Here is a 25,492-nt window from a genome sequence, read left to right as displayed (position 1 = left end):
TTGGCTTTCCACACTGTGACAAAATGCCCAAGACAACAGACTTTATATATAAAGGTTTCTGTCATGGTTGCTTGGCCCTGTTGTGCCTTCAGCTGCAAACTAGATCATGACAGAACACATGGTAGGGGAGTTTGTTTACCTCATGGGGGCTGCAAGCCAAGATGATCAACATGGAGAGGAGGGCGTAAATATCCTTTTCAAGAGCACACCCCTTCAGTGACCTCACTTCCTCCTACTAGTCTAGACCCCCTAAAAGTTCTATGATATTCCAAAGTGCCCCAGGGGGGCACCAAGCTTCTGACACAGGGGCCTTTTGGAGGTAGTCAAGCTCCAGACTATAGCAGCAGTGCTGGTTCATTCTGAGGAAGAGTCTGCTCTAACATTTTCACTGACTTGTAGGAAGCCATTTTTTCCTTTGTGCATTCCCACTAATGCACACCTCCGTCTAATTTCTCTGTGTTACCAAGAAGCCAAATTGAATGCGGCCTCCTCTTCAATGATCCAATTTTGGGCTTTGTCACCTCTGTAATGACCTTAGTGCCCAAAACCTCACATTTGGCGGTCCTGGGAATTCCTGAATCCAACATATACCCCTTTGTTGGGGCGGGGGTGGGGTCACAATCAAATGTATGTAACAAAGCTTTACCTAAAATGGATTTTAACACTCTGCCATTAGACAGAAGTTACAGCCAATGTTTGCTGGGTGCTCTCTGTCCATGCTAAGTGTTTTATGTGTACCTTCAGTTTTATTCCAACCTTTGAAGAAGTTTTATAACATCTGATTTAGAGATGATAAAACAGAGGCTTAAAGAAACTAGGCAACCTAGGCACACTCTACAGCTGGTAAACTGTGACTTCAGTCTAAATTGGAATGGCCCCAGAAGCAATGTTACTCATACTGGATGTTCAGTTGTTGGGGGACAATTAACCAACATTGAAGCCAGTATTTGTTTAATGGCCTTAACATTTCTTCTTATGTAGCCAGAGTTCATGTGCCTTTTTCTCAGTGGCAGATGATCATAAAAACCTAGTTTTTACCACCCCACTCCCACCCCAGGAGAATACTTCCTTTCCCTGAAAAAAATGTCTAGATATTTTGACCACAAGGACCATCTCTTTAGAGCCCGTTAGTTTTCTAAAGAGCATCTTAAGGTTTCATTGCAAACTGGAGGTGAAATTGAACACTGTCCTCTGCAAATGAATTAGCTTAATGTACTCCTAGTAAATAAAGCCCCACGGCTCTTAGGAATGGTGTCCTGTTAAGCCAAGTTTTGTCCTTCCACGGAGTTGTAGCAGAACATAAGCTGAACTCTTTTTTTTTTTTTTTTTTTTTTTAATGGTGAAAAAGAGTATATTTGGAATTAGCCAGCTGGACTCAGTTTAGATGATCCCAATTTTGCTGGCAACATCCAGAGCATCATAATCAGGAGCCAAGCGAACATATGCCTTCTTCTCTCCGTCAGGCCTTATGAGGGTGTTGACTTTGGCCACATCAATGTCGTAGAGCTTCTTCACAGCCTGTTTGATCTGGTGCTTGTTGGCCTTGACGTCCACAATGAACACAAGTGTGTTGTTGTCTTCTATCTTCTTCATGTCTGACTCAGTGGTCAGGGAGAATTTGATAATGGCATAGTGGTCAAGCTGAACTCTTAAGTAAATCACACACTTAGGTTATGGCAACTACCATGACCAAAATAACACAAGGTAACGGGAAGTGTGTGTTACCTTGTGCATGAGTGTGTGTGTGTGTGTGTGTGTGTGTGTGTGTGTGTGTGTGAGAGAGAGAGAGAGAGAGAGAGAGAGAGAGAGAGAGAGAGAGAGAGAGAGAGAGAGAGAGAGAACCTTTCTGGGGTCTTCTGGTGAGAACCCCACCCCCACCCCCGTGCAACGGGATTCCTGTTTTACTAACGGTAACTCTCACTCCTTTGACATTGCAGCTGGCTCCTGGCTGGCATCATGGGCTCTCATTCACTAGAGAGGGTTCTACAAAGTAGTGGTTGAATTTCCTCAGTTGTGAAACTGCAGGTCTTACCTATGCAACCAGGTGACTTTCTATGAGAGATAATTCTTGCAAGTGTTGCCTGACTGAGCTGCACATGATCCTGGACACCTCTATGAAATGACCCCGAGCCTCTCTGCTTCAGAGCCTAGCGAGGGAGACAGAGGCCTCTGGCAGCTGTGGAGAGGAGCAAGATGGCCTTGGTTTCCTGCCCCTCTATATTCCGTTTTGCTCTTCCTTCCCTTCCAGCTTCTGTGGATTCAATCTACCTTTTGTCTGAACCAGAAAGGACCTCAGGCTGAGAGCAAACTGAGTCATTTGTTTATGGTTAGGTGAAAGGTCAGGATCAGGCGGCTGCACCTGGCAGGAGCAGCCTGTCCAGGAGCAAGGCAAGAACATTTTTAAGAGCCTCATCAGTTTGCAACCCTAGGACCTTGAGCATGGAACATGGTGTAGTAGTCCCTAAATTCCAATGGGTCAGCATCCCAGGAAAGAGGAATGTCAGGTCTGCATGCTCTACCTGCTATAGAAAGGCCACAGCTAAGCTGGGTACACAGTGGAGTGAATACCATCACTGGGAAAGGCCATTCTGTGTGGATGGGGGCCCTTGGGTCCTGGGAAGGAGAGGGGACTCTGTGTATGGCCCTTGTTTTTCTGAGGCTCAGCTACCACACAGAAAATCACCCAGAACCTTTGAGACTCTTCTTACTGGGCCAAAATGGAGGTGGAAATTCTCACAAGTGACTTTTTTTGTTTAAACATTGTTGACAATTGTGCTTTATGTCAATTTGACACAAACTAAAGTTGTCTGGGAAGAAGAAACCCCAATTGAGAAAAAGCCCCACTAGAATGGTCTGTGGACAAAACGGTAATGTAATGAATTTTCTTGATTGATGATTAATGAGGAAGGGCCCAGTTCACTGTGGGCAGTGCCACCCACAAAGTGGTAGTCGGTTGCTATAAGAAAGAAAACTGAGTAATCCAAGAGGAACAAGCCAGTAACCAGCATTCCTTCATAGCCTGTGCTTCAGTTCCTGCCTCCAGGTTCCTGCCCTGACTTCCCTCAGTGACAGATGAAATAAACCCTTGTTTCCCAAAGTCTCTTTTGTTCATAGTGTGTATCACAGCAATAGAAAAGTAACCAAGTCACCACTTTATCTAATATTGTAGCTCCTCTGCGTGATCTTATAATGGACTTCTTGCAACTGTTCTACCTTGAGCCACCTAGTATCCTGGGCACAGCTGTGAAATGTCCCCCTTAGTGCCTCTATTTCTGCGCCTTTCGTTTCCAACGTGTATTTGTTGTACAAATTGATGGGATTTAGTGTGACGCTTCTGCCTTTGCACATAATCTGCATTCATTAAACCTAATCCCCTTTTTATCTACCCTTCCCCCTCCTCTGTTTGCATCACAGCCTCCATCTTGGTAGCTCTTTGAGTTAATAAGTTAATCAAAGCCAAGGAAAGGCCCATGAGGTTCCCTGCTTGGGCATGGGAATCCACTCAAGGTCCCAGGATGCCCCTGTTTCAAGGTTATACATTTCCAATTCCTTGCCCTGCCGTCCACTGCACTATCCCATTACCTGGAAAAACAGGCTCATCTCAGTTGTGAAACTGCAGGTCTTACCTATGCAACCAGGTGACTTTCTATGAGAGATACGTCTTGCAAGTGTTGCCTGACTGAGCTGCACATGATCCTGGACACCTCTATGAAATGACCCCGAGCCTCTCTGCTTCAGAGCCTAGCGAGGGAGACAGGTTTGTTTAAAGCACAGGTTCTAGTAAAGGGACCAACTCCCCATTTCGGCAGCCATGACAGTGTTTGTCTGACCTTGTCTTAGTCACTAGAGGTTAGGTGCCTGCTTCGTGACAAGGAACCCTTATAAGATCTCTATGCAGACGCTTCGAACTGTCTTTCCTAGCCACCCGCCATGGTGGTGGATGAAAGACTGAGCTAACATGGGGTTAGCTCGTTAACCAACTATAATAAAGCCTCGTGCAGTTTGCATCAAGTTTTCAACTCTGTCTGGTGATTGGGGTGACTGAGGTCCTGGGCCGAGATCCTGGAGGCCTGAGCTTCAGGGGTCTTTCACTAGAATGTCCATAAAATAAAATGTTTCTGGGGCTGGAGAGATGACTCAGCAGTTAAGAGCACTGGCTGCCCTTCCAGAGGTCCTGAGTTCAATTCCCAGCAACCACATGGGTGGCTCACAACCACCTGTAATGAGATCTGATGCCCTCTTCTGACCTGCAGGCATACAAGCAGGCAGAACATTGTATACAAAATAAATAAGTAAGTCTTAAAAAATAAGTAAAATAAAATGTGTATAAACTGATGACATGACTGCTCCCTGGAATGGTTAAGGGGGAGATTTTTATTGTAGATTTATGAGTTAGAGAACAGTCAGAGGCATCTGCAAGAGTCCAGACCAGAGAGAGGAAAAAGTAGACTAAACATGGCCAGCAGCCTGGGTGTGGCCAGTGCTATCTGCAAGACAGGGGAGAATAACAGGGAATGGAGAGCAGAGAAGTCAAGGTGAGAGAAGCAGGAGCAAGTGGGTGGGGAAAAATCGTGAAACTAGCAGGGTGTTAAGGAGAATGAGTATGGGGGGGCAGAAGGCTCTGGGCAGGAGGGGTTTAGAGTGGGGAGGAGGTGAGATGGGCTAGCTAGGGTGTTAGCAGACAATCTGAAAAGCATAACAGGTATTTGTGATACCAAGGGAACCTGGAAGCTAGCATACACTTTGATATGCTAATAGTCACCATGGGGAGCCATTTGTCCCTTCTGCTAGGGATAAGGAAAATGACTTCTTTTCATAGATGGGAACAGTCTTCACAAGTTCCTGGTGTATACTTGTAAGGATTCAGGCATTATGCTGGCCTGCCCCTGTCACCTGGCAGAATGCACTCAGGCAGTACCCTGGTCAGCCCAGAGTTCCATAGTTGTGTAGTCAGCACACAGGTGCAAAGGACCCCTTTAAAAGAAAGACTGCCACCCATTTATGCTCTTTCCTGCTCTCTTCTCTCACCCCCTCTCTCTCCCTCCTGCTGTTCCCCTGGGGTAGGCAGCACTCTTCCTGTCTCCCTCTTCTGTCCTCTCTGTCTCTGTGTCTCTTTATCTTTTTTCTCCTTTCTCCCCTTTTTCCCTTTCTGATAAAACTTCTCACTAAGCTCTGTCTGCCTAGTATGTTTGCCCCATCCTCATGGAATCTGCCAAGGTTCCCCTGGCGATTTCATAACAATGCTGGCTTTTTATCTAACCACCAGAAATCCTCCTGTCGTCCAGGTTAAGCCCAATTCTGGGTATTTGGATTGCCTCTTGGAGTTTAGGAAATCGGGGTCTCCTTTGGACCTAATAGTTTGTATCTTTGAAAGACAGGAAGGGGACATTATTGTTAAAGAGACAATTAGACAATATCTTAATAACATGCCATCAGCAGACAAGTTCATCTTATAGCCAGCCCAGCCCAGCTATGGGGGTGTTAGTGGGCATTCCCTTTCCCAAGGCTTGGTTTCCTCATTATGGAGTCCCCTGGGTGGGAGTATGGAACTTGACCTGACCAAGGCCAAACGAGCTGGCTCCTTAGTCTCCCTTCCCTGTTGGTTTGTGGTTATGGGAGTGAGGTTTGGGTGCCACCTAAAGTGGTCACACCCAATGTCCTTGAATTCTTTGCTTTGACAAAGTGAGGTTTAAGCCAGGCCGTGGAGGCACACACCTTTAATCCCAGCATTCAGGAAGGCAGATTCTGAGCAGGCTCTTGAGTGTGTGTGTGTGTGCCTGTGAGCACTGTGAGCAAGCATATGTGCCTTTGTGTATGGGTTCCTCTGTGTGTGTGTGTGTGTGTGTGTGTGTGTGTGTGTGTGTATGTGTGTGTGTTCGGGAGCTCTTGTGTTAGGGGGGAGCAAAGTGAGGTTTAAATATTTACCTGAGGCTCACAGATCCATTAACTGAGGGACAGTTAGGGTACAGTAGGCTCCATTTACACTTGTGAAGTAGAATTCCTGAGAGGAAACTGTGTCTACAAAGGCCAATCAAATCTTCAGTGACTGTGGAGAGTCTGGGCTCTTCTAAGGTTGGGAATCTAATTACAGTTTCCCCTGGGCTATCTTTACCTCCTCACCTCCACCCTAAGAACCACTCCTTGCCCCATTCTGTGTCAGACCCAACTTCCTAATAAAGAAATAAGCATTTTTGGAGTATATTAAAGTGTTGCGAGTGACCTCACACTTTCAGGCAAGAAAGAGCACACGTATCCAGAGGTCAGGCTCCCATATGTTTTCGGGAGTAATCCGGGAACCAACACCACAGCCTCATCCCCAAAATTCTCCAGATCAGCAGTCTTAACCTTAAGGCACCTGGTAACCAATATTGATTTTAATGCCTCACCTGAGGCTCCTTACAGTGGGAGGGTAAGTTCCCATTCTCTTAATGGCAGGAGACATAGAAAAGAGCAAAGTTTAAAACACACAAAGACAGACTTGAACGAAGAAAGGAAGTGTGTCAGACCTCAGTGAGGTAGATGTTCCTACCTAATGCACCAGGGGTACCAGACAGACACAAAGGAAAAGATGGAAAAGGAGGAGGGTCCCCGAGCTCACCTTCTTGAGGACCAAGAACATGAAACACGCCCGGGGCCAACTCACCGAACAAGCCACAGAAGAGGGGGCACCTAAAGGCACTGCACCTGCAGCACGAAGAGGAGTCTGAAAGGGTGCTGGTAGTGAAAGTGAAAGTGCACTGCCACTTTCCACCCGCCAATGCACCATCATCAACCAAAAGCAAAAATCAGGGCCCCAAAAATCCAGCCGCAGTGATGGAAAAAAGAATATACCCTGATTCAAGTGGGGTCGAGACCCATGCCAGCACAGGGTCCACAAGCCCCACGTCTGTGCACCAGATGTTGTGGGTGTCCCTGCACGGACACCCCTTGAGGAAGGGGGTGAGAAGATGCAGTCAGTACCAAGGACTCAGGCACTGGTAGTCAGTGAGTAGCAGAGCCTGCTGCAGACTCATTTATTAAGGAAGTTAGGCCTGTCTTTATACCCCCTCCCAAGGTCCTATTGGCTCAGGCGGCTGACTCTGCTGTCTTGTCCTTTCCTCATTGGTGTCTCTGGTCAGGTGACTCTCTGGATGTAGAGGCAGGCTTGGCTCAGGGAGGAAGTGCCTGCCGAGAATGCTCATACAGGCTGGCCTGGGCACCTCAGGCTTAGGTAGGCTGGCCACAGTTTCTCTTACAACAAAGCCCTACCCTCCACTGATGGAAGGGCTAAGAATGCTAGCCAGTAACAACTGAAGTCTCCGCTCTTATGGCAGCCCACCTCTGATGTTCCCATATATTTAAAAAAAAAATGCCTTGTTTTATACCTTTCTTTGTTCTGTTACCATAAAAACTCCACGAAACTCCTTCCACGAAACTGTATTTGGGATTGCCTAAATTGATGTTCTTGGGGGCATGGTCACTCATATTTGAGCCTCAGAGCAAAGCATCTCTCATTCCCTTTAAGTCGAGGGCTTCATTTTGTATCAACACACTTTTATCCAGGCCTTAGCCTTCTGCCTGGAGGTCAGTGCAGGGTGAGGCCCTCTGTCTTTAATCTATCCTTTGTCTATGACCTGATTTTCTGTAGAGGATCTCTTCTATCCAGAGTGTATTTAATTCATTTGGCTGGGGAACTTTGTTAATGATATAGAGAGATAACCAGTCATGTAGTTTATATTAGAATCGAGGATTTGGCCTCCCTCAAGAATACAATCTTAACTTATTGTTTGAGGCTCCATTGCTTTTGGATAAATACAGAGTGTGTTTTCTATTTCCTTATTCCAGTGTGCAGCTTTTTCAAATGGACTGTAACGGAGCTCTCTCTCTCTCTGTTTGCGTTGGGAGCCATCTCAGGTTTGCATCCAGAAAGCCTAATAGTGCGAGCTGCAAACAATCCTGTGGAGGCAGAGGCATGAAGAGAAGTTGTTTCGTGAGCATTTTGCAAAATAACAGAGGGAGGCTGCTGCTTGAGTCAATTTTGTAGGCGGGGTATTGCTTTTGTCCACATAGTTGGTCATTCCCTGGGGGCACAGGTGACCATCAATCTGCAGAACTACCTCATATGTGCCATGGAGACTCCTTTTGCATTGGTGTCTTCCAGATTGAGCTGCATTTCTAATATGATTTCCTTCCCATCTCCCCTCTAGCCTTGATATGATATAAAGCTGTTCAAAGACACAGCAAACAAAACCAGAGCAAAGCAAAGAAACCTCCGAGAGTGGCTATCTCTCAGACCTTACTCAGTACTATCTATCACTTGGCCAGTTTCTGCATGGGAAATTTGCTACATTGTTATCTGTATATTGTGCCAGGCGACAGAGGGAAGTCTTCCTCTAAAAGGTTCCCCTACTGTCTTGGGTTACCGGATAAACAGTATCAACAGAATAAGTAAGCATGGTCTGGCAAATGAGATGGTGTGGCATCTCTGTTTCCTATTGGTTTTGGGCATCCATCTTTTACCCAGTGCCTCGTGGCTCCTAGGTTCCTACGTGTGCTGGTTCTGTTCACAGAGCTGATTGCTGAAATCTTTAGCTCTATTTTCAAAGAGGGGAAGGAAGTAACTTGCCCATAGCCAGCAAGTGACAGAAACAACTGGAAACGGAAGTTCTAAGCGCTCAGTTAAATTCATTCAAGGACCAGAAGAAATGTTTCCATTTCTGTGCTACTTTCTATCACCTCTAATGTGGGTACCTCTTTAACCAGTATTATAACTCAGGAGTATTCAGGAACTCCCATCTTCCCAGGCAAGGATAAGGATCCTGGAGTGGAATCCATCATTGTGCACCCTACTGTGTTGATTGGACACTAACACCGTTGGATATCTGAGTCTGTTGAGCAAAGGGGACAATCCTTTCAAGCCCATTGAACAGATTAATGCCCTAGGAAGTGTCTGTCTGCTAAATCAACCTCTTGCTCTACCTTGAGGGAAAGTAAGTCTGACAACTTCTCAAGAGTCAGTGGGAATTTTAGACCCAGTTCCTCATTGGGTCTCTGTAAGGTTTAAAGTGATTATTACCATAAAGACTGTGGAGATAAGAGCAGGCAAGAAACCATAAGCACACATCAGGGCGGAGCAGCCTGGTCTCAGAGGACAGGGAGGTGCCTAACGCTCCTGTCCATGTCTCTGAGTGTAAACTCAGACCTCCACTCCTACCAGCACTGACAGCAGAGACCACAGAAACCAAGGACTGGACCAAAACGCAAGACTTTGAGGTTAGTCTAAGTTTCACTGGTCAGAAGCCAAAAGGATTACAGAAGAGCCCAGGGAACTTGCGGGTTCTGCTAGGAAGAGGCACAGAACATATCCCAACAGAGGCAAAACATTTCCCAAATGCATCCTGGGGCTGTAGACACTGTGACATCAGTGTAGTCACAGTTGAAGTGAGCGAATGCTGGTGACTGCTGAGGCCAAGCATGGCGCTCCCACACACCTTTACCTCATAGACAGTTTCAGACATGGGGAAGATGGTGTTTTGAATCACCTTGTACAAACCAGGTGCCCAAACTGTGTGCTAAAAAACAAATAACTCAATAAAGACACAACAATTGCCATCTGTCTGCCTCCACCAAGCAAGAAGCATTCTCTTCCTAAGCAGGAATCTTCTTAGAGGTCAAATCTATTACTTTTGGTTACATTGGTTACTTCCTTGTTTACATTCCTTCTCTTCGCTGCAATCCCTTGTTTGTCTGGGCCTGCAAGAGCATTTTGTTGCTGACTACTAAAAGCAAACATGCTTGAATGTTGCATGTTTGTGAATTTCATAATTAAAAACATTCCCGAAGGATTCCCTGCTAAATCTATACATTTCCATCTATTGACAGTTGTTGCAACGGTATTTCTTATTTGGTCAATCAGAAAACTACTACAGGAAACAAAGACACAGGTGGGATTGAAGTTACTGAGAGATGACAAATTTTCTGCTGTTTCTGTGTTATCTTATTGAGCACTCCATAAAAATCATTGACTAACTATAATTACATGATGAAAAATGTACACAGAGTGACCTGTTTCAGTTATTCTGTTTTTTTCTGACCATATATTTTGGTCTTAAATAATATGTGAAGCTTTAAAATATACATGGCTGAAATAGCAACAGTATCTTTTGTGCAACACAAAGCATAGGAGACTCTTTCTCACTTCTGTAGAGGAAGCATCTCAGACAAACCCGAGTATGCTCTCTCCATCAAGGGTCTCAGAAATGTGCTAAACGAAACTCAGCATCAAATCTTAGAATATTTCTTGCTCTTATGTGCTTTGACAACCAACAACAAACACAACTATGTGTTTAAGACCCTTTTCACACAGCACCTACCATATCTGGAAATGGGCAGCTGGCTGAAGTCCCGCAGTGCCAATATACCAGGAGCTGCTGATAGCCTGGGCCTTGACTTACAATAGCTTTCTTGGTATATTCTTTTATTTTGGGGAGTAATGCCACTGCATTCTCTTATATAAAATGATTAGTTTTTAATTTATTTTTATGTGTCTGTATTGGTGTTTTTGCCTATGTGCCTGCATGTGTCCTAAGAGTATGCCTGGGTGCCCACGTGACCACTAGAGGTTATTTGAGCCCCTGAAACTGGAGTCATAGGCAATTGTGAGCCACTTGAAGTGAGTGCTGTGAACAGAACTGGGTCCTCCTCATGATAGCAAGCCTTCTTAGACGCTAGGCCATTTCTCCAGTTGTCTCCTATCCCTGACCTCCTAATTAGGAAGACCATGCTCACTGTTGCTTTTCTAGGCAGTCTTTCTTAGTGGGCATTAACAGGTCACAAAAATGACTTGTGAATATTTTCTATGGAGTAAGAAAGGCTATGTCAATCTTACACAGTGCTCCACTGGCCCTCAAATTCAGCACATGTCCATCAGTGCCCCATTCCCACCTCTTCTTCCCCAGCCCCTTGCTTTGAAGCTCTTCATATTAGGAGGTGGTGGCTTAGTTTCTTGACCTCAGGGTATATCCCAGTTTATGACTTGCATTAGATTCAATAAGGCAACAAATATGGCAGTGTAGTAGACCCAAGCCTGGGCCTACAGATGTCTGACAAATACCGGTTAACTCTCATGGTCCTCAGGTTGCCATGACAACAAGACCAAGGCAGCCTGTTAGAGGATGGAAGGCCTTATGTGGTAGTGCTAAGTCAGCCCAAGTCAGCTTCAACCCGCCTGTTTTTAGCCACCTGTCTGCTTCAGGCACATGAGCCAATCAAACTAAAAACCACAGATGAGCAGAACCAGCCATCAGACTCAGAACTGATGAGTCTGGTTTGCAGGCATGGAATCTGGAGGCATTTGGTTAATTAGGAATAACTAAAAGATACTCCCAAAGAACCCTAAGCATTTTGTAAATATAGTTAATGCTTTCTGTTGCTTAGTCAGCTCACTAAATAAATCTTAGTTCCGTCACTGTGTGACTCCCCTTTCCCCCTAATAAATCTTAATTTCACCCCTCACTGTGCCCCCCTGCCCCCACCCCATGACTCTCCTCTTGAGTTTCTGCAGAGTTTATCTTCCGCTGAACACAGGTGCTCATCAGTTTCATCAACACTACCTAACCTTATTTTCCAGTCCCCATTCCCACACAGAGCTGGAGAAGAAACAAGCCCAAAGGAATTTCTAGCAGAATATACCAGATTCTTGGAACTGTATTAAATTAAGCACAACAAATCAAAGTGCGAGGCTGCCACTGTTTGGCACAAACCTGACCCCATTCTTTCTCTTTTAAGCAGGGCATGAACATCAGTTTTTTCCTCACAGACATCCCCAAGTGCTGAATAGGAAAGGAAGATTGGCTCCGTATGTGTGGAGTAGAACTGAATTAATTAGAGGGACAGAAACGGAATGATTTTGGATTTGATCTTTACTTCTTCCAAATCTTTACCCTTTGACCCTGGCCCAACCATTCATCCTCTACAAATGTATTTCTTCTGTAAAATAAGAACATTTATGGTCACCCCCCCAAAGAAAACCCAATTATGTCTGCTCTACTTAGTCATCATTTAGAGGATGAAGTTCAACCGCCTTCGTGAAAATGCTTTATAAACTACAAAGGGATGGTATGCTGCAATGTGGAGTATTGCTATGACTGCTCTGGCTTCATGTCCACACCAGGAGTATGGACCTAGAAGACCAGTGTGTGGTCCAATGGCGGCAGGGTGGAAGCCTTACCTACTTGCTTCTCAATGTGCAAGAGTAGGCTGGCAGACACAGAGAACTGGAGGACGCTGACAAACCATAGCTGGAGCTCTGTCTCAGGTTTAGAAAGAAGCTTCCTGGGTAATGCAGACGTGAGAAGGATGTCAGTTATAGCAGTGAGATGCAGCTGTGCAGTGCCACCAGCATCCCAAGGACTTCTTCCTAGCATCCCTTAGGACCTCTGCTCAGGCAAAGCAGGATCTTGCTATGTTGAAAACAACTTCAGGAGAAGTCAGATTGACACAAAGTTAGTGAGTTAAGTAGAGACAAGTGATAGAACACATTTTGGATTTAAGCAGTGTTGTTTAGGAAACACACACACACACACACACACACACACACACACACACACACAGGAAAAGTACAGTGCACACCAACACATGGATCTGGAGAGCAAGACAGTGATAGAGAAAACACAAAAGTGTCATGTTTCATAGTCTTTATGAAAGAAATATGTATGACTTGTGGGGGACCGAATATCTCTGTTATAGAATATTTTGGGTCCCAGGCTCTGGCTGCCTCTGGGTCACCACTGTATTGTTAATTAACACTAAATTGTTACTGTTTACCATAGTCTCAGGGTAATATGCCTCTTATTTGCATCTGTATGTGCCTAAGTATCTGAATAGGCCCTCACCTGGGCAGAGGAGAGAGGTATGAGTAACTTGTGAGGACAGAAGGTTAGGAGCTAAGGGGCGAGCAGCCAAAACAGGAGAGAGCAGCGAGGGAGCAAAGAGAGAAATGGTTGCCCCATAGTATTAGCAGGATGGTTAAGAGACACCAGAAAAGATGGCTAATAAAGAAATGACTTTCGTTCCACAACGTGGAACTGAGAGCTCTCTGAAGATGACAAGATGCCTGTGTTTGGTCTTTATCGCCGTTGGGTTCCTCGAAGCTTCCAGGTCCATACACTCCCACTCAGTTAGAACCTCATGGACTAAGGCTGAGACATCATGGGTCACGACAATGACTCTGTTTTTTTAATTATATTTTTCCAAGGATGTAATCTATAATAAGTTTAAAAAATAAGCAAAGTCTAAAAATGAAATACAAGAAAAAATATGGGCTGTTTGTTTACTTATGTTCTCTTTGTTGTGGGTGTATGTTCATATTCATACAGGTGAATGTGTGTCTATGCATGTGGAGGCCAGAGGTCAGTGTTGGGTGTTGTCCCTCAGGTGCCTTACCCTTGTTTTTCTTAAGAGTGATCTCTCAAGAGCTCAATAGGCAGGCTGTGCTGACTGGCCTGAGAGTCCAGCAATTGTTTATCTCTGCCTCTCCCAGTGCTGGGATTGGAAGCATGCACACTGCACCCTCAGTCTTCACACAGCTCTGTGGATCAAAGTCGGGTTCCTATTCTGTCACTGCAAACCCTCTCCTGACTGAGCTGTCTCCCCAGTCCTTGGCTATTCCTCCTAGAGAATTTCCCTTTGAAAATGAAATGGTAAGGTGGATTACTAACACAATTAAACACAAGTCCACAAACATTCCAGCCATAGGTAGACATGGTTTATTGATTTTAACACACCCTTGTCTGAGATGTCTTTAGGCAGATAAGCACTGTTGATGTAAACCTTTTGGATTTTATCTGTTGGGTGGAGTTTCTTGGCCAGTAAGAATCTCAAACTAGATTCCAAGATGAGGGGTTCTTCCTTTGTCTTGGCCATTCCATTTTCCCTTTTTTATCCAGTTTCCCTGGAAGACTCAATAAGTACAGCTACTACAGCGAAGATGTAGATTTTGACACCAGGACAGTGTCCTGGCTTGTTCAAGTTCTTCTGTATCTGAGGACATGGCAGGCCAAGCATGACCAGGAGAGTTGGAGTGGGCCAGGGATTCTTATTTGCAGCAAGGAAGGCTCATTCAATGCAGTGCTCCTCAAACTAAAAAGCAAGGGGCTGTGATTGAGGGGAAACCTCTGGGTAAAAAAATACAGTTTCAGTATTAAGCAGAGTTGGCTCTAGGCCATGTAAAGAGTGAGTCAGAGTGACTCAGGGACTTGGGCTTGTTTCTTGTTTCTCTGGAGGGCCATAAATGAAGCCAAAGGCATTTTATAGGAGAGTCAACAGGCCCTCCCTTCATGCCCCACCACTGCAAACATAGGTCATTGTATGCAGTGGCTAACACTTCCAAGAGGGAGCTTCATGGGTACATAACATGTTCTCATAGCAAGACACTAGTATTCAGGGTTCTGCACAGGAACCCTCCAGAATCTACCCCCAATCTGGGCAAAGCAAACAGGGAGAAATGAATCAAGGAGGACCCAGAGATTTTCACATGAAGCAAAGAGTTTTCTACCAGTGAGGGTGCTGTGGGCTATGATAGAGTAGTTAACAAGGAATCACTCAAGGTAAAGCCCACTGGTATTCCTCACGGAGATGTCCTGAGCCTGGTAAAGACCAGAGTTGGTTAATTCAGCAGTCTGCTAAATTACTGCAAGATGGAAAAGGAATGTTGAAGTTCTAAACCAGAATCTCAAATCTCAACTTTATTTGAAGATGGGGTGAAGGCTGCTGAGGTCTTTAGGTGTTCTGGAATCCAGTAGGATTAGCATCCTTATAGAGGAGATTAGGGTACAGGCATGCTTAGGCTGACCATGTGTAAACACCGCAGACAAGGCTGGACAAGAGGCTTCAGAGGGAAACAGACCCACTTACACCTTGATGTTCAACCCTCCCTGCTCCTAGTGAAGGGACCAGCTCCCCATTTTGGCAGCCATAACAGCCAAACACGTGCTTGACTGACCTTGTCTTAGTCACCAGGAGATCAGAAGCCTGCCTCGTGGCAAGGAACCAATCAGAAGTTAGCTGGTGGTGCTATGCTTTATGGCTCTGAGTGTGCTTTATGGACAAGCACACAGCAATGATGCACAGAGCATAGCAACCACTCTGGGAGGGCCTATGGGCCATAACAACCAGTTGACTAATCAACACAGGGCAAGCCCTCGAAGCCTGGAGGCACACCAATCGTGAGCTTGTGCGTACCCCTAGACACTCCCCTTATGCTGCCCTATAAGATCTCTATGCATATGCTTCGAGCTGTCTTTCCTAGGCATCCACCATGGTGGATGGATGGAAGGCCCGAGCTAACATGGGGTTAGCTCATTAAACAACTATAATAAAGCCTCATGCTGTTTGCATCAAGCTTTCGACTCTGTCTGGTGATTGGGGTGACCGCAGTCCTGGGCTGAGATCCTGGAGTCCTGAGCTTCCAGGGGTCTTACACTAGGACTGTGAGAAACAAGTGTCTGCCGTCCAAGTCTCTCAACCTGTGCTATTTCGTTGTAGGAGCTGAGCAGACTCATACTTTACTCTCTCATACTCTTCTCCAAGGTGTTTTAATAGCTCCCAAGTTCTCACAGTGAGGCTGGATGCTCTCTGAGTTCTCAGGGCCCTGCTGTTCTGGCACTGACCTGTCCATGCTGTCCTGTGTGCCCTGTTTACACTCCTGCTGGCTGGTTTCTGATCAGTGGACTTGGCTCTGCACCTCTGTCTTCGTTTTCTTGCCTTTCCATCTTTATCTCCTCAAGCGCATCAATCTTTCAGAATGACCACAGTGGCATTTTCTTAAAGCCTTGGTGAGTGAGATCATTCTTCTGCCTCCCCTACATCCCTCAGTAAAATTCCACGACAGCCTCCCATCTGATGCTCAAGACCCCATCCATCTTTCAAGTGTACTGGATGGCCATCCTCCTTACTGCCATTCTCAAGGTCAGCACTTTGCTCCATCCATCTTTCAGTCTGTGCAGAAGGGTGGGGCAAGTAGCAAATGTTTTCACAAATGTGAATGATGAAATCGCAGGCCTGACTGGAATAGAGGCTCAAAAGTTGGGCCAGAAAGGAAAACAGAAGTAGTAAGCATGAATTAAAGTTAGTTAAACCTTAGGATGACCCAGGAGAAAGTGAAAAACTGGGAGGTGGCGAGTAGGTTTTCTGCCCCATGATATTGAGTTCTTTCACTAGCCCATGCAGCAAGCCAGATCAAGCTGAATTGAAAAAGTATAACAACAGGTATATTGAGCAAAGTAACCTGGACAGGTTCTCTAGTCCCAGAGATTGAGGCCAGAGAAGTCAGCTGCCCTGGTTAGGGCAGGAAAGTTTTGTTGATTGTAGGTGAGGGGTGATGATATGTCCACTACAAGCTGGGTTTGTGCCCAAGTGTGGCTAAAAGCTGAGTGCTTAGGTGGGGACTTGGGTGGCTGGCAACTTCCGGGGAGGAAGCTGCAATAGCCCCCAAAAATGTGGAACTGGGCTTTTTGGCGCCTTTTCTTTGTTTGGAGACTCTCTGAGTGTGCTGGGTTTGGAGAGAGAGAGAGAGAGAGAGAGAGAGAGAGAGAGAGAGAGAGAGAGAGAGAGAGAGAGAGAGAGAGCAGGTGGGGGGAGACAGAGACAGAGAGACAGACACACAGAGAGACAGAGCCAGAAGGAGAGAGAGAGGTCCATGCAGGGTGAGCCAGAGGCTCCAGCTGAACAGAGGGCAACACTGTCTCCACAGAAGAATAGAGTCACATCTTCCGGTGACTTTGTCTTATCCAAATGTATCTAAAGCTGCTTCAGATGGAATTTTGGACTACTGTTCTACAAGGAAAATGCTTAATGCCTTGCCTGGAGCCCGGCTTGTATCAGTCCCACGCTACAGAGGCTATCTATTCTGGACTGATGTCTCTGGGGCTGAGATCAGAGCCAGCCAAATGGCCCCAGGGTCCATCCCTTGAAGGGACCAGCCCCCCATTTCGGCTCACTAGAGGTTAGGTGCCTGCCTCGTGACGAGGAACCAATCAGAAGTTAGCTGGTGGTGCTATGCTTTACGACCCTGGGTGTACTTTACGGACAAGCACACAGCAATGACTCACAGAGCATAACAACCACCCTGGGAGGATCTATGGGCCATAACAATCAGTTGACCAATTAACACAGGGCAAGCCCTCCAAGCCTGGAGGCACACCAATCGTGAGCCTGTGCTTACCCCTAGACACTCCCGTTACGCTGCCCTACAAGATCTCTCGGCAGCCAGTTCAAACTGTCTTTTGTAGCCAACCGCCATGGTGGGTGGACAAAAGACCCGAGCTAACATGGGGTTAGCTCGTTAAATTACAATAAAGCCTCATGTAGTTTGCAGTAAGTTCTCGAATCTGCCTGGTGATTGGGGTGACTTCGGTCGTGGCCTGGGACCCCGAATACCTGAGTTTTCTGGGGGTCTAACATTTGGGGGCTCATCTAGGATTTTTGACCATCCCTGATTGAATCCCCTGAGTGGATTCAATCTTGGAGGTAAGATGATTCGAGCTCGCAACTTATATGTTCAATGTTATATGTTTGCTTGTTATGTCTCTTGCTGTTTTGTTGGTTTGGTGCCATGACTTGAATTTGATCTGAGCCTGCACAGGACTCAGTATTTGTAATTTGTACTGGTATATGAATTTGTAATTTGGACCTCAGGGGGAAACAGACATGTTTCGAGACCCAGAGATCCCGAGGGTCGTTTGATTTGGACCATAGGGAAAGCAGACGTGCCCAGAAAACAGACGTGTTTCTGGAACCCTTGGTTCTGCCCTGGACGAAAGTCCAAGGGTTGTTTGTAATTTTGGTTTGGGGCACCATTTCTTTGCCTTGCAGTTTGTCCTGTCTGATGTCTGTCCTGTTTTTGCTGTTTGTGACAGTCTCCATACTAACCACCCTCATCCCCGGATTCCACCTCAACTGTGATCGGCAGATGTGCCCGAAGGATCTTAGACTGCTGCCCTGAGGACACCCAGGACCCAGGAGGTACACTTGGACCCGCCTCAGTTAGTGGCGATTGTAGCTGCCGGGTTCTGCTGCCTGTGTTCCCGGCACCATTGCCTTATAAGTGGTGTGGGCGAATTGGGTTGGCGTCTGTTCTTTCCTGTTTATTCTGTGTTATCATCGTTGGTGTTCAATTCAGGATCCACCACGCCACCCCCTTTCTCTCCCCACCTGAGGTCTGTGAGGCATGCCAAGTGGGGCTGTTTCTGCCCCAGCTGCTGTCTTGCCATGGGTCCTGGCTTGAGGCAGGGGTTTTTCCCTGCTCTGAGGGAACATGGCTGCAGGGCTGCCATCTGCCTAGCTGCTCGGCCTTCTCTGTGCTCCACACACATGGTATGCAGGGAAACTGCGTGTTTTTTTTTCCCACCCCTGCATTGGCTGAGGGTCTGGGGTTACCAGTAGCACCCCCACCCCAGGTCTTTTCCCTGAGCTCGTGGAGCTCAAGCGGGTAAGCTATCTGGTCTGATTTGGATGTTCAAAAAAAAAAAAAAAAAAAAAAAAACGGCCTTAAAGTTATTAAAAACTATAAAAGGGACTTTGATAAGAATTTTTATGTTGACTGAGAAATGAGGAAAAATGTAGAAGACTTAAGTAATAAAGAGAAAAAGGGAAAGAGAAGTTTGTCTAAGATCAAAAGCAGAGAGGTTTGCAGTCACTTTCCTGTTTGTTTCTTGGGCTGTTTCCCTAGGCTGGAAACCCAGTTAGAGCTGAAACATGAGGGGAACAAGCACACATGCCCATTCAAGAAGAAAATGTGATCTGAACTCTTAGCCATGTGAGTTTGTAGGCTCTTGGTGGATTTTTCTGTTGTAGGAAGCCTTTTATTTTATACACATCTCTGTGTACACCTGTGCTCATGTATGTGGAAGCCAAAGGAAAACCTTGGACTTGAGTCCTTAGTCATCTTCCTCCTTTGTTTATCTTTTATTTTTGTTCAGGGAATGGGTGTTTCTCTCAGTAGCCTGGAATTTGTTCTAGGCTGGCTGAGCAACAAGTCCTGGAGATCCAGTGGAGACCCTAACCTCTCTAGCACTGGTATCTCAAGCGTGTGCTGCTACACCCAGCTTTGGCATTCTGGGTTTGAACTGTGAGTCTTTGTCCTTGCTTCATCTGAGCCATCTCTCCAGCTCCCTTCCCCAGTGAGTATTAAACCAGCAGGACTTTAAGACACCCCCACCCCTGATACACACACACACACACACACACACACACACACACACACACACACACACACTGTCTCCCCTGGCCTGTCACACAAGGACTGCTGGGAAGGACAGCTGGCAGCAAAGATGTCAAACTGGAGATTTGGAGACTGGCTTTGTATAACAAACAGCAGGACTAGACAGATGCCTCCAGGCTGGGAAGTGCCTGTGGGTACCAAAAGGCCTGACTTACAGACCAAGGCTTTGAACTTGATTCCCCTGACTATGAGCAGTCAGGGAGCCTGCATAAGGGATCAATAAATGAAGGGACCTGGGGGTGGGGTGGGAGGATGGATCAGGCAGGAAGCTAAATACACAAAGGGTGTCTGACCAGCTTCTGCTGCATCCCAGCATAGTTCTGTGTGAATCAGATCATATAACCTGTCCCTGATGGTCACTTCACTAGCAGTGATGCTAGGGGTAGGGGAAGGGTGGGGCATGAGTCATAGAAGGGCAATAGGGAGTTCTTGGCTGTGTTTTTCTGCCACGGCTGTTTGCAGAGAGTATATCTGAAGTGCTTGGGACAAGAGTGTCTAAATGTTGGCTTTATTTTAGATTTTGAAATTGAAGGGACGAGCTCCACATTTCGGCAGCCATAACAGCTGAACACATACTTGCCTGACCTTACCTTGGTCACTAGGAGGTCAGATGCCTGCCTTGTGGCAAGGAACCAATCAGAAGTTAGCTGGTGGTGCTATGCTTTATGGCTCTGAGTGTGCTTTATGGACAAGTGCACAACAATGATGCACAGAGCATAGCAACCACCCTGGGAGGACCTAAGGGCCATAACAACCAGTTGACCAATCAACACAGGGTAAACCCTCCAAGCCTGGAGGCACACCAATCCTGAGCCTGTGAGTACCCCTAGACACTCCCTTTATGCTGCCCTATAAGATCTCTATGCAATGGCTTCACAGCATCTTTCCTAGCCATCCACCATGGCCGGTGGATGAAAGGCCCGAGCTAACATGGGATTAGCTCATTAAACAACTACAATAAAGCCTCTGCTGTTTGCATCAAGTTTCTGCCTCCACATGGTGATTGGGGTGGTTGTGGTCCTGGGTGGAGATCCTGGGGGCCTGAGTCTCTGGGCATCTTTCAGAAATATTTGTACACACACACGTACGCAAACACACACACATAGGAAATCTTAGAAATGAGACCCAAGTTTAAACAAGAAACACATATAAGTTCATATAAACAGTTTAAGCAAAACTTGAAGATAATTTTCTACAATGTCTCTAAATAAGGTCGCAGTTTGAAATCTTAGGGGTTGGGATTCTGACACAGTATGACTTGTTGGGGTAGAGGGAGAGTGACCACTCACCCCTGACTGGAGCAAACACATTTATTGTGTGTGTGTGTGTGTGTGTGTGTGTGTGTGTGTGTGTGTCTATGTTGTGGATGGATGTGGGCTCATGTGCTGGAGAGTCCAGCTAGAGATGGGTAGGGAAGGCATAGTGCGGGCCATAGAGTGTGCTTTCGCGTACACACAGCCTCCACAGCATCAACACTTGAGAAATTGGTGACTGAAAACAGCTTAGGATCTGTTAGTTATTTTCACACCATGAATGTGTTGCCAGAGATGTGCAGATGGAAGTTCCAGCAGCACTTGCGTAGTCCCCCTGTGTGGCTCTGCTGTTGACTAGATGCTGTTGAATTCTCTTTGGTTCACTCACCTTTTCGTTTCTATGGATAATTTTTTTAAAATTAAATTTTGTTTTAGACTATGTCCCAAAGTTAAATCTACAAAATGAAGTTTGTTTAAATAAGTCTAGCTTTTATTTCCTTGTGAATCTATGGATTCGTAGATGGTCATGTGTGCGTGCACATGTGTGGAGGACAGAGGCTAATATTGGGTGTCTTTGTCCATCACTCTCTGAGGGACCAAAAATTCAAATTAATAGAAGTTTAAAAACTTAGGCACTGAAAGGGAATGTCTAATGATAAAGGAAAATTTAACTCCTTAAATCAGGAGTGCCATGACTAGTGCCTGATCCCCTGCTTTCAGAGAAGGAGAGGTAACTGTCCACCACTCCTGTTAACATTTCTTTGCTAATTGCTGGTCATAAAGATCCCCCAGCCCTGGGGGCGGGGAGATAACTGACAGACCCTGTGACTCTGTAACCCTGCAAGCCTATGCCCTGTCTTATCTCAGTCAAATGTATCTCCCTTAAAATGTATAGTTACTGACTAACTCTGTACTTTGTATGACCTTAAGTAACCATGGAAACGCTGTAATTTGTGGCCTTCAACCTTATGGTCTGCCCCTTTAAAAGCTTCTCCTTTTGGCTGGGTGGCATCTCATTTGCCCACCATGCAGTGAGATCCTAGCTGGCCAGCTTGAAATAAAAAGAAACCTTTTGCTTTTGCATCAGTGTGTCAACTCCTTGGGTTAGTCTCTGGGTTCCTCGAACCTGTCACAGCACTCTCCACTTGAGCTTTTGAGACAGGATCTCTCACCAAGACCAGCTGACCATCTAGCCCCAAGGACCCTCCTGTCTTTGCCTCTCCAGTGTTAAGGTTGCAAGTGAGTGTTGCTGTGGCCAGCTTTTGTCTTTCTTTCCTTCTGTCCTTCACCCTCCCTCTCTGTATTTCTCTCTAGAGGTGTTGGGGATTAGCTCAGGTCCCAAAGACTGCAGCAAGCATTTTACTGACTCAACCACCTCTGCAGACTCTGGCTTCTCTTTCTATCCCTTCTATTTTATTACCTCTTTCTTTTTTCTATAGACAACTTTATAAATGTTCATGTTCTTGTGTTTAAAAGAATTTAAGTGAATTCTCTATATATTTATATCTTCTCTCTCCCTTAGCTTACTCTATTCACTATTCTCTCCATCTGTACTCTTCCGGACTTGACTGTAGAAATCATCTCATAATGCAAATATACTCATGCTGTATAGTTGCACCATGCCTTAATACTATGTAGTCCTGTGGTACCTGGATAATTTACTGAGAAACTGATTGATAGGCAATTGGGTTGTTCTAAGTTTTGTTTATCTAACAAAAGATGATGTAATGAATAGCCCTTGGGATTTCTATTTTCAAATTCTTGCCAGTAGCCCGTTGGGTTATATCCTGAAAGTGGGCTAAAGATACTTATCTTGTCACTGGAATTCATTAGAGGTTGCAAAATGGTGATGTTTAAACTCCATCTTTCTTTATTCATAACCTGGAGAAGGTTCCCTTTATCACATCTCTGAGTGCACCCAACGACAGTCTTTTAATAAAGTCCGGACTGGTGGTTGGGTCTTTCTCTTCTCTTGCTGACTTTTACTATAATGAATCGGCTCTCAGGCCTCCTCCACAGGCGACTGAGGGAGCTCTTCTCTCATCTGTCTGTATTGCTATAAGCATATGCCTCTAACATCAATGCATCTCGATCCCGTGTTACCTTGGGACAATTGTAATTGGCATTTGTCTTATTATAAGCAAAGTGGAGCATCTTTTTGTTGTCAGTGAGTCAGCTGCATTCATTTCTCCACAAATGCTCCACTCAATATTTCTAGGTTACCGTGAAGCATCTTTGTTGGTCTTTTCTTCCTTTATTAGAACGCCTTTACAAATTAAGATCTTGGTACTTCTCCTGTTGTATCAGTTGTCATCTTTACTTTATTTACCAGGTTTTATTTCCTATAAAGAAAGAGCAATGTGGGGAGAATATGATCATAATATGACTGTAAAATATGTGTGGTTTTCAAAAGTAAACAGGGAAATGGAAAGGTTTTAAGGATAATCAAATAAGCTAAATTTCTCTTATTTTTAATCAGCTTTTTGGGAATTTTGTGCAATGTGTTTTGGTCATTTTCCCCCTCCCCAGCCCCTCCCATATCCACTCTCATGCCTTACCCATCCAAGTCCCACATTCTCTCTTTTTCTCCCATCAAATCTCAGTTTGTGCTGTGCATGTACACCTGGATGTGTGCTTGCAACACTCAAGAGAAAGCTGGTTGCTTCTTGGCTCCTCCTCCCCCTGCAGGTATTTCCTTAATTTCTTCTAGATTCCTGATCATAATTAGGGAAATTTTCTTTATTCTCATTTTAAAGAGGAATTTTTCCATATTTTCATCATACATATATACAATATATATATATATATATATATTACACACACACACACACACACACACACACACACACACACATACACACACACGTATAATGTATTTCATTCAAATACCTATCATTGGACATTTGTCCTAATGTACAACGTTAAGTTAAGACTCAGACGTTTTGTTTGTTTCGTTTTTCCCCCTGTGAGAAAACCATCTCTCCTGGTTTAGTGAGATGTCACTGTGTGCTAAGTATTCAGTCATGTGTGTCTGGACCGTGTCTTCTATGCTGAGTCCCTCTGTCTGAGCTCCAGTGTAAAGCTTTCTGAAGGACAGAGCTTCACCTTGTGTTTTAGTGCCCAAGAGGTCTAGCTGCACCGTCTGTCCCCCATTGCTCTTCCTTCTGGATGCCAAGCCTGCTTGTTTGTTATTTAAATGAACTGTATAATCACTCCCAGGCCTGAGGTGATGCATTATTAGGAAAACATCTACATTCTACAAGATTTGAACTTTCTTTCCTTGGACCTCACAGCCAGAGTTAATAACACATCTTCAGGTTTCTTAAGACTTAGGACTGCTATCCTACTGTGTGCTCAGCCCGCTGGCTTAACCTGCCTTTAAGGGGACAGGGTTGCAATCAACCTGACCTGCCTTGGATTTCCAATTGGATCTAGTGTTCTTCTGTGTTTTTCAGGATGTTTACTGGTTTTCTTCACACAGGCCTCAACTCCCCTTAGTAAGATGTAAACACTTTTCTGTGTGTCTTTCCCTGTCATTAATGTGGGCTTCAAAGCCAGGAGTGTAGGCAAGACACGTACCTGTAATCCCAGCACAAGGTAGACTGAGAAAGGAGGACCAGGCAGTTGAGTGCCTGCTTTATACAGTCAGATCTTGTTTTAAAAAAAACAAAAACAATAAAAAACCACAGGAAAACAAATATAAAGAATTAAGCAGACAAATAATAGAAATAATGGTCTTTGCCTGGCGTTGGTGGTGCATACCTTTAATCCCATCACTCAGGAGGCAGAGGCAGGTGGATTTCTGTGAGTTCGAAGCCAGCCTGGTCTACGGAGCGAGTTCCAGGACAGGCTCCAAAAGCAATACAGAAAAACCCTGTCTCAAAAAACAAGACAAGACAAAGCAAACAAACAAAAAGAAGGTCTTCTATTACATATTCTTATTATTTTTCATTTTTAATACACGATGAGCATTTTTATTTGTTAATTTTAAGTATTGCAATCTCACTAAATTTTTTTGGTGTAGTAATGGTATCTTTCTGGTTATGCAATGATAAGGTAAAACCTTCTTTATATCAAGAACTTATTTACATTATTTAGCTATCATATTTCTATTAGTAAACAATATATGAACAATAAATTAATGTGTTATATATTATTATATATTATAATATATATTATATATTTATTATATATATATATTTATTTTTATATAATTATATATTATTTATATATAACCAGTGCAGTTGCTGAGCTCTCTTGGAAGTGAAAGGAGAGAAATAATACTAAGAAAAGTAGAGCAAGTTTCCAGGGATGAAGTTACAGTATTGTATAGCAGGTGTAGATGTAGAAAGAAGGCAGTCTATGACTCAAAGGGATGTCAAAGTGCACAAGGGGATAAGACCTATCAAATGGACTCAGGGAGGTAAGGAGTGGATCACATGAAACTTTTGAGTTCTTATTTTGTTTTGTTGGCCCAGAACTTACTCATTATGTAATGCAGGTGGGCTTTGAACTCACGTCCTCAGTGTCCCAAGTACTTAGAGTACAGACATGAGCTCCTATTCCTGACTTTTAGTTATTGATGTATCATTGGCTTTTGTTTGCAGGGAGATATGAAACCATTGGAGGAGATCTTAGAGAAGGGTCAGGACAGTTCTGACTTATGTTTCCCATAGAACACACAAACCCTAGAGAGTCACTAGCCTGGATTCATAGAAATGGAATAACTTTCTGGAGGTGATGGAGCTGGGATTTGAACCCAGGTCTCCTTATCTGAAGTCCTTGTCCTGTCTGCCACAAGCATTTTTTTCCTAATGTATTGGGTACAAACACTTTATTATGTATACTTCTGATGTCTCTGTTTTATGATTTCCCCCATTTTTGTGGAGAGTGAGGCTGTGTCTGAGCTGTGTTTTTTTTTTTCACTCTTTCCAAAAATAAATATTCATTCCTGCTGTGTGTGTGTGTCATGATGAATTGT

At 44.9% G+C, this 25,492-nt stretch overlaps 1 protein-coding gene across 1 annotated transcript in view; it reads right to left on the bottom strand.

The window, feature by feature from the left end:
• Positions 1-1,380: 1,380 nt before the first annotated feature.
• Positions 1,381-25,492, bottom strand: part of LOC100760472 (60S ribosomal protein L23a) — a 95,822-nt gene continuing 71,710 nt past the window's right edge. The window contains exon 2 of the mRNA XM_035438793.1: positions 1,381-1,648. Coding sequence (XP_035294684.1) covers positions 1,381-1,648 — 268 coding nt within the window. The remainder of the gene's footprint in view (positions 1,649-25,492) is intronic.

This window comes from Cricetulus griseus, chromosome 2 (assembly GCF_003668045.3).
Source record: "Cricetulus griseus strain 17A/GY chromosome 2, alternate assembly CriGri-PICRH-1.0, whole genome shotgun sequence".
Lineage (NCBI taxonomy): Eukaryota > Metazoa > Chordata > Mammalia > Rodentia > Cricetidae > Cricetulus > Cricetulus griseus.
The sequence above is the reverse complement of the archived record's forward strand: the minus strand, read 5'-3'. Positions and strand labels throughout refer to the sequence as shown.